This window comes from Electrophorus electricus, chromosome 1 (assembly GCF_041902795.1).
Source record: "Electrophorus electricus isolate QZ-2024a chromosome 1, ASM4190279v1, whole genome shotgun sequence".
In the NCBI taxonomy this organism is placed as follows: domain Eukaryota; kingdom Metazoa; phylum Chordata; class Actinopteri; order Gymnotiformes; family Gymnotidae; genus Electrophorus; species Electrophorus electricus.
In genome coordinates this window covers 15,008,721-15,018,917 of record NC_137497.1, presented here as the reverse complement: position 1 = coordinate 15,018,917, position 10,197 = coordinate 15,008,721, and the positions used below count along the sequence as shown (strand labels likewise).

At 40.3% G+C, this 10,197-nt stretch overlaps 1 protein-coding gene across 2 annotated transcripts in view; it reads left to right on the top strand.

Moving 5' to 3' along the window:
- Positions 1-315: 315 nt before the first annotated feature.
- LOC145657374 (stonustoxin subunit beta-like) overlaps positions 316-10,197 on the top strand; it is a 20,359-nt gene continuing 10,477 nt past the window's right edge. Inside the window, exons 1-2 of one of the 2 annotated variants that reach the window (XM_081711752.1) lie at positions 316-440; positions 6,914-7,087. In XM_081711752.1, coding sequence (XP_081567878.1) covers positions 355-440; positions 6,914-7,087 — 260 coding nt within the window. In that variant the 5' untranslated portion in view covers positions 316-354. Of the gene's footprint in view, positions 441-4,890; positions 5,060-6,913; positions 7,088-10,197 lie in introns of those variants that run through there. The other variant, XR_014123005.1, reaches the window with a different exon arrangement.

Here is a 10,197-nt window from a genome sequence, read left to right as displayed (position 1 = left end):
TCACTGACTTATGAACCAACCATCCATTATTTGTTCATCTGTTTTAGGTTGCTAATGAATGTTATTTGTCATGTTTTTGTCCATTTTGTCTTTGATGAAGACACAGTAGTGTTAAATGTTGCTGTGTTTGTAAAATTAAAAGGCTGAAAATGTATCGGTGTGTTCCAGACCTTTCAAACTCTTCTTTACATTTTTATTAGCAGTTCAGATCTTTTAATTCATCATCCTCTGACTGAACTACATTATTTACTGTATTTAATCTTTTACAGACTATCTGGCTGTGGTCTCACGGAAGAGTCTTGCAAATCTCTCACATCAGTTCTACAAACAGAAAACTCACTGAGAAAGCTGGAGATGAATAATAATGACCTGCAGAATTCAGGAGTGGAGCAGCTCTGTGCTGGACTGAAGAGTTCACACTGTAAACTGGAGATTCTCAGGTGAGTTTCTGTGACTATTTTTGAATGTAAATAAAGAGGCATTTTAAAAAGGTCAGTGTCAACTCCCTTATAGTACAGTATTAAACAAACATTGCCAGACAAGGCAATGCAAGGAAATATACATTTTTATATTATATTATAAAGTTCTCTTCTCTAAATATTTCTAAATATAGTTTTCTGTTGAAACCTCACTGCATTTCATTAAATGACCACACTGTGGAGACAAAGAGTTACATTTGTGATGCATAAGCAGATATTCAAGTCTAGAAGGGAAATATAACATTGTAAAGAGGAGACACAGATGAGTCCTTGTCCACATGTACAGGTGTATTTATTACAATGCTGCTTCAACTAGGTGCTTTGGCATTTTGTCCACAAGCTGCATTTTTGGTCACCTGAGCGCAGAAATTTAGCAAAATGTCTTACAGGATGAATATATTCAGAAACTCCCAACAATAGTGTTGTAAAATGAAGTGTTCTAATGTAAGATTTTCACTGAGTGATTTTATGTAGTTTATGTATGGAAACACTGTAAACATCAGTCATTCTAATCTCTCTGCAAATACAAGCCCTTAAAATCTTAATTAAAACATTTAAAGCTGAACTATTGAGGTTCTAGACACATTACAGGACTCTTCTACAAGCACACATGATTCCCTTGTGTTTTTGGGTGGGATATTGTCTAAGTGTGTGTGTGTGTGTGTGTGTGTGTGGTACCTAGCATGTGTGGTGTTTTGAACTTCAGACATTTCTGACATTTCTGCATCCATAATTCATTATTTGATACTACAGAATGTAGATACATCAAGAATTATCACCACTTGTAAAATTATAACCACAGGGAGACTTATAACTACTTGTAGTATTAGAACTAAACATAGAATTATAACCACTTGTAGAATTATAACTAAACATAGAATTATAACCACAGACAATTTTTGGAATCTTGAAATACAACCTTTATCAAGGGTATGAATCAAAGAATGGAAGATACTTGTAAGTGATATAAAATATTAAGTGCTGGACAGAAATGAACCTTTCTCAGATAATAATATTTATGTTTATGTAACCCACACCCTTGATTTATTGGTGATGATTCATTCAAAATGTAATCTTATGGGTTAATGAATGACTCCCTTACTGACTTCATGTGATTGTCATAATCTGATAAGGAATTAAACAGTATGTATGTAGTTTATTATACACTTAACTTGTGTACCCTGAAATTCCTCTGTGCTGTAAGGCCATTTTAGTGTGTCACCACAAGATGTTCACTGGTCCCATCTGTCCCCCCAGTAAATATGTTCTGCAGGCCTCAACTGGACATTTGGTGCTGAAATTATTTGCCAGCAAACAAGCCAGAGCTCACACTATTTAGTTCAAGATCAGTATAACAACTGTTCATACACAGTAAACTAGACCTCACACTGTTTAGTTCAGGGCCAATATAACTACTGTTTATACACAGTAAACCAGACCTCACACTGTTTAGTTCAGTGCCAATATGACTACTGTATATACACAGTAAACCAGACCTCACACTGTTTAGTTCAGTGCCAATATGACTACTGTATATACACAGTAAACCAGACCTCACACTGTTTAGTTCAGGGCCAGTATAACTACTGTTTATACACAGTAAACCAGACCTCACACTGTTTAGTTCACGGCCAATATAACTACTGTATATACACAGTAAACCAGACCTCACACTGTTTAGTTCAGGGCAATATGACTACTGTTTATACACAGTAAACCAGACCTCACACTGTTTAGTTCAGGGCCAATATAATTACTGTTTATACACAGTAAACCAGACCTTACACTGTTTAGTTCAGTGCCAATATGACTACTGTATATACACAGTAAACCAGACCTCACACTGTTTAGTTCACGGCCAATATAATTACTGTTTATACACAGTAAACCAGACCTCACACTGTTTAGTTCAGGACCAATATGACTACTGTTTATACACAGTAAACCAGACCTCACACTGTTTAGTTCACGGCCAATATAATTACTGTATATACACAGTAAACCAGACCTCACACTGTTTAGTTCAGGGCCAATATGACTACTGTTTATACACAGTAGACCAGACCTCACACTGTTTAGTTCAGGGCCAATATAATTACTGTTTATACACAGTAAACCAGACCTCACACTGTTTAGTTCAGTGCCAATATGACTACTGTATATACACAGTAAACCAGACCTCACACTGTTTAGTTCACAGCCAATATAATTACTGTTTATACACAGTAAACCAGACATCACACTGTTTAGTTCAGGACCAATATAACTACTGTTTATACACAGTAAACCAGACCTCACACTGTTTAGTTCAGAGCCAATATGACTACTGTTTGAAATCTTATTTATTACACAGATTGACACAAATATGTTTCATTTACTGTTTATAATGCTTCACCTCGATTGAACGTGTGTGTGTGTGTGTGTGTGTGTGTGTGTGGGGGAGAGACAGAACTATTATTTGTTTGTATGTGTGTGTGTGTGTGTGTGTGTGTGTGTGTGTGTGTGTGTGTGTGAGAGAGATGGGGAGAGAGAGAGACAGAACTATTATCTACGTGTTTGAGAGAGAAAGAGAACTATTATCTGTGTGTGTGTGTGTGTGTGTGTGTCTGTGTGTGTGTCTGAAATAGAGAGTGAGAGACAGTCAGAGAGAGACAGACAGATCTATTATTTGTGTGTATGTGAGAGAGAGAGAGAGAGAACTTTTATCTGTGTGTGTGCGTGAGAGCAAGAGAACTATTATTTGTGTGTGTGTGTGTGTGTGAGAGAGAGAGAGAGAGAGAGAGAGAGAGAGAAAAAAACACTATTATCTGTGTGTGTGTGTGTGTGTATGAGAGAGAAATAGAGAGAGAGACAGAGAGAGAGAGACAGATCTATTATTTGTAAGTGTGAGACGGAACTATTATCTGTGAGTTTGTGTGTGTGAAATAGAGAGAGAGAGAGACAGACATCTATTTGTGTGTGTTAGAGAGGCAGAACTATTATGTGTGTGTGACCACCACTGATAGAATGTGCTCCTCACTGGACCCCTTGCTGTGCTCCTTGTCTTTCTGCTTCCTCCATACAGGAGAACAAACACTGACCACAGAAAATACTTAAAACCACAAGATGTCTGGAGGGCTCAGAAGTTCAGAAACAATAGTGAAGGTGTTTTGCAGGGAAATTATATAAAATACAAATAGTGGGAGAGTCACTGCTCTGTTAAAAAAAAAAAAAAGAAATGTGTAAAACTCTTATTTAATGCATTGTTCATAGCAACACTCTAATACAATGGTTATGCTAGTTTTAATGTGTCCAAGCTACATCCCACACAATATAGTAACATGGCCGTCTTTAGGGTTCACAAATTATGAAGAAAATCATCAGTTTTATCTTACAGTGTTTGGAGTGTTGGAGGCAGCCATCTTCAGTTGCTGGTTATTTCAGCTGCAGATGATTAGAGAGAGATACCAACCTTTATACATCTCTGTTATGTGCCAGTGTAGGGGGAGAGACCACAACAGACACTTTATTCTGAGCACAAACCACTATTACAAAAAAGTAATAGAGATCTACAAACATGCCGTCTGACTCTATGGGGAGTATAAGCCAGAATAAAAACCAAACCCAACACTTGCTCCACCCCAAACCTGTCTTCATTAAACATAAACCAGAAGAGGGAAAAGAAAATACAGTAGTAGATGTAACAAGCTCAAATCCACTCAGTGAATGTACAGTAATCTTCTACACCCACGATATTTTATGTTGATACACACAGCCACACAATAGACTACACTACCCAACACTGGCACAATGACCTGGGGGAATTGTACTAGGACAGAGCCAACTCTGGAAACTGAAGGTACAAATCTGTGTTCTATTAGCATGCCTGTGTTCAGTTTGTCTATTAAATGTTATCAGGCTGCAGTTATGGAGTGTTTGTAGTTTCACTGTAACTGTAGTGTGGTAGCAGCAGGGTGTGTTTGGGTGTGTGTAGGGCACCAGAATGGTCAGAAACAGTATAACACCATTATATGTAGTGAAGATAATGTTCCTAATATTTTTCTCAACTAAAACTGGGAGCACACGAAACAGCAGAAAACAGTTTGGTCTAGAAATACAGTAATAACCTTGTGATTGTTGCCCTTGTGTTTTTAGGAAGTCTATGTTGACGTATTAAAAAATGTCAAAAGGTACAATAAAAACACTCCACAAATTTTTTAAATTGTACCATTTGAAAAAAAAAATAAAGGTAGTAATAACATGAATATCCAAGAAGCACTTGTATCCAGCAGTAACAGGAATATGAGTGAGAAGGTTCTCATTTTGAGTGACAGTAATTTGATCCAATCACATATGTGGTAGGACGGCCGGGGCGGCAGAATATTGAATGACGTCATTACAGTGGCCAATAGCATCAGATGAGCTGTTTTAACTTACTGAGGTGAAGAGAACTGTAGTGGATCATGAAAATGACAGAAAATCTCAAACTGGAATTGGAGGATATTTGCTGCTATGGTGATTTCCAAGAGAAAAGGAAAATACCAGAAAGGGACAGACAAAAAGTAAAAGTAGATGGACTAAGACAGACAGACAAAGCCTGTGTGAGTTTTTCACTGAATCTCTGATCGTCATTCATGGCTAACAGCTAACTAGGTAATGTTAGCAAAGAAAGTCTAGCTATGTTGATTTGTTTAGTTGTTTACTGTTCAGCACAGATATCTAACCAGCTAACAGTCTCAACAATTTGACCAAACCGTCAATAAGCAAGATTGGACTTCTTGTTTTTGCAACAATCAAGTTACAGTCTTTAGGAGAAATGCGGTTGGATCTTCACGTAGTTGAGAGCAGGAGGGAGGAGGGTGAGGGTGTGACGGGAGATTTGACGGGGATGTGATTTATAACATCTGGTGTTCATGAAGTACAGCTGTGTATTAATCAGTCATGTCCCCTACATCAGTTTAAACACATTTAAACCTTGTAGCTAGGTTACAGGTGGTCACTAGGTTACAGGTGGTCACTAGGTTACAACCGCGATCACGCTATCCGCGCTTTAGCGATTCACGGTCAAGTCATCCGCGGTTTAAATTTAATGCGCCTATATGCGTGATTATACGGTATTTTGCTGCTCACAGCAACCTAACTCTTCCTAAGCAAAGAAACAGACTTGCGTATTTGTACAAAATACAGTTTACTTGATTGAACTAGTTTAATTGCGTAATTAGATTAAACACAATTGGTAATATATTTACACATCTTAATAAGCATTGTGGAAAATGCTTTTTCTACATAATGTTTCTCAGAAGGTTATTATAGATCTTGACTGCCAGCTGAAACGGGTTATCACTAGTGAAATGTGGCAAATGTGCAGGGCAGGGGAACTCCAGGGCTGAAATATTCCACTGCCAGTTGAATGGTGGCCCTTGGCCATCACCAGATCATTAATAAATCTATATTGAAGTTTTACATATTTTTCTGAATTGTAACAAAATGCAAAAACAGTTCCACTACCACATGTGAGTAGAAGCCCTTGACTATTAGCAGAGTAAGTTTGGACACTCACTGTACAATGTCTTCATAAATCCATATTAAAGTCAAACCACCTTTAGGCGAAATAATGCACTCATTTTGTATAGACTGAATTTGCAGAGTATCAGCAGAGTAAGTTTGGACAGATTTCACTCTACTATTTTTCATAAACTCCTATTAAAATAATAATACCTTTGGGTGAATTCATGTTTCATTCAGGTTGATTTTGGATATCTATTTCTCAGAAATGTCCTATAAAGCCAAGACAGTTCCATGACCACATAAGAGTACATTTATATTTACTTTTACAGCATTTGGCAGATGCTTTTATCCAGAGTGACTTACATTGTAATATTTAGTGTATCTACTGTAGACTATATTGTATTGTCAGTTGTATCTACTTGCAGTCTAGCTATCTGTAATCTTGAGGACACTTGTGAAAGTCTGGCATCAGCTTTGCAACTTCCAAAAAAAGTATGCATCGCTTAGGATTCTTAGACTTTATCTCTGATTCACAGGTCCTCCACATTTCCTCCAGAAATGTGACAGTGTTTTTACTCCTGTTATCACAGCCAGATGTAGAATTCTGCCAAGATTTTACTGGCATCATCTCATACAGTCTGACATGTAACAGTCTAATAAGACCACTGAAATCACACAGTGTAAGTCCAGCTTTGGGGTTCTTCTGATGTAGGTTAATAGTGCACTAGAGTTCTGAAGGGCTGAATAAAAATAAGAGCAAAAATAAACACAGACAGCAGCGATCTGGAGAAGAGTGAACAAAACCATCTGCCATGGAGGACGCCGGAGAGAGATGAGAGTGGAGGAACCTCCACTACAGTTAGCAGCCTCTCTAGCTGCCCCATGCAGGCTGCTCTGGAAGTGCATCTCACTCTCTGTCTCTCTACCTGTTTCCCTCCTTTCTGCAGACTGTCTGGTTGTTTGGTCACAGAGGAAGGCTGTTCTTCTCTGGCTTCAGCTCTGAGGTCAAACCCCTCCCACCTGAAAGAACTGGACCTGACGTACAACCACCCAGGAGAGTCAGGAGTGAAGCTGCTCTCTGCTAGACTGGAGGATCCCCACTGCAGACTGGACACTCTCAGGTATGGAACGTTAGTGTGTGCATGTGTATGTGGGTTTGTTTGTGTGTGCTTACGTGTATGTGTGTGTGTGTGTGTGTGTGTGTGTGTGTGTGTGTGTGCGTGTGTGTTTCTGTGTTGGTGTCTGTGTGTGTTTATGAAAGAGTGAGAATGAGAAAATACTGAAAACTGAGTCTTCCATTCCTGAGTAGTGCAGTTCCCATATCATACTGTGGTGGCTGGTGAGTTCACTCTCCATCATTCTCCTGTAGGAACTGCTGAGTTTTAGTTGACATGCTACATTTCCTCAGCCTCCTCAGGAAGTACAGATGCTGTTCTGTCAGGAGTTTATAAACTCTGTTCCATTTTTTGAGGTTAGTTGTAATTCATTTATGAACCACAGGGTGTCAGTAGCAGCGAGTCGGTTCATGTGTGTAGCGATCGTAGAGTGAGAGAATACAACTCCAAGAGTTCTAGTTATTGTAGTTATTATAGTTACTGTAGTTATTATAGCCGTGCTAATGCAGTTGTCTGCGTACATCTCATACCTTTTGAAAACATTGTGGTTGTGTGTAGTTTATTGTATTGTTATTTGTAATCACAGATCATTATTTGGTGGATAATGTTATTCTCTGTGAAGTTTGCTGCATTGTGTTTTGTGTATATCGGTACTTGTTGTGGCTGGCTTGTTGTTGATTTGTCTTTCATGTGATTCAGTTTCATGTTTCCTCCTGTTGTCAATAAAACTGTGAACAAGAGCTGAACATTTTCAGAGTTCTGATGTCAGGAGAGTGTTAACCTGCAGGTCATGCTGGGTATCGTACATAAACAGAGGACACAGCAGATACTGTTGGGATTTCTTTATGATGTGGTGTGTGTTGTAGGTCCAGGTGAGGTCCTCACTGATGTGGGGTGTGTGTTGTAGGTCCAGGTGAGGTCCTCACTGATGTGGGGTGTGTGTGTTGTAGGTCCAGGTGAGGTCCTCACTGATGTGGGGTGTGTGTGTTGTAGGTCCAGGTGAGGTCCTCACTGATGTGGGGTGTGTGTGTTGTAGGTCCAGGTGAGGTCCTCACTGATGTGGTGTGTGTGTGTTGTAGGTCCAGGTGAGGTCCTCACTGATGTGGTGTGTGTTGTAGGTCCAGGTGAGGTCCTCACTGATGTGAACTCCAGGAAGGTGAAGGAGTTTACCTCCATCTCTCCTGTCTGTAGTGGTGTGTGCTGCTGCTTCTCCTTCCTCCTTGGGTCAACAATCATCTTCTTGGTCTTGTCTGCATTCAGGGAGAGATTGTTGTCATGACACCATGTCACCATGTCTGTCGCCTCCCTCCTGTATGCTGTCTCATCCAGTGATCAGTCAAACCAGTTTGATGATGCTGGTGTTATACTGGGCAGCCACACAGTCCTGGGGGGTCCCAGTGTTCTCAGTCCTTGTGCTGGATGTACATTGCCAGTTCTGAATGACTGATTCTGTCTGTTAGAAAGTTCAGCCCCATTTACAGAAGGAGGGTGTGAGTCCAGTGGTGAGTGTTTCAGTCAGTTTGGTTGGGGTGACTGTGTTGACTGCTGAGCTGTAATCAGTGAACAGCACTGGAACATAACTGTCCATGTCCTCCAGATGTGTGAGAGACGTGTGGATGTCAGTGCTGACAGTGTCCTCGGTGCACTGGTTCTGGTGGGCTGTAAACTGGTGGGGTCCTCTGGACAATAACGGACATTACAGTAGTAAGAATATAGACAATAAGGAGCAGAATAAGTAGTGAGATGGAGAAAAATAAATAAAGAAATATGGAACAATAAGCAATTAATGTCTAGTGTGGTTTTCTAGAAGTCCTTGTCTGGTCCCGAGGGTGTGCACATGACCGAAACTCTTCCTGTATGAGATCATCCATGAAGGGCAGCGGGGAAGTAGCTGTGTGGGGTGGAGGTGTGGGGGGCTACAACAGGGGGCATCATGGGGTGGTGGGATTAGCCATGGCAGCTGAGACAGTAACGTCATGACATCAGGGGTAGGTGAACCTCAGCAGACAGAGAGACTAGATTATTAGACATGTCCAGGTAGAGGGTGTGTAAAGTAGGAAACTATGATGTGCAAAGATGGACTTTGGCAGATGTAGCTGTGGCAGCACAACTAAAAGGAACCACAGGCATGATCAACACTCCGCCGCTCTCAGTCAACAAACTAGAGAGACAAAAGAGAGGTGAAGTGACAACATCATCACATCCCAGTTTACCAGAACTCTCAATGCCCAGAACGATGTGTGTGTCTGAAATGGAGAGAGAGAGCGAGAACTATTATCTTTGTGTGTTTGTGTGAGAGAGAGACAGAACTATTATCTGTGTGTGTGTGTGTGAGAGAGAGAGAGAGAGAGAGAGAATTATCTGTGTGAGACATAGAGAGACAGAACTATTATCTGTGCGAGAGAGAGAGAGAAAGAGCTACAGAACTATTATCTGTGTGTGAGACAGAGAGAGAGAGAGCGAGAGAGAGAGCGACAGAACTATTATCTGTGTGTGAGACAGAGAGAGACAACTATTATCTGTGTGTGAGACAGAACTTTTCTGTGTGTGAGAGAGAGAGAGAGAGACAGAACTATTATCTCTGTGTGTGTGAGAGAGAGAAACAGAACTGTTATCTGTGTGAGAGAGAGAGAGAGCGACAGAACTATTATCTGTGTGTGGAACACAGAGAGAGAAAGAGAGAGAGACAGAACGATTACCTGTGTGAGAGAGAGAGAAAGAGAGAGAGAGAGAACTAATAACTGTGTGTGTGAGAGAGAGAGAACTAATAACTGTGTGTGTGTGAGAGAGAGAGACAAATATTATCTGTGTGAGAGAGAGAGACAGAACTATAATCTGTGTGAGAGAGAGAGAGAGAGAGAGAGAACTATTATCTGTGAGAGAGAGAGAGAGACAGAACTATTCTCTGTGAGAGAGAGAGAGAGAGAGAGAGACAGTACTATTATCTGTGTGTGTGTGTGTGTGTGTGAGAGAGAGAGAGAGAGAGAGAGAGAGAGAGAGAGACAGAACTATTTTCCGTGTGAGAGAGAGAGAGACAGAACTATTATTTGTGTGTGAGAGAGAGAGAGAGAGAGAGAGACAGAACTATTATCTGTTTGTGAGAGAGAGAGAGAGAG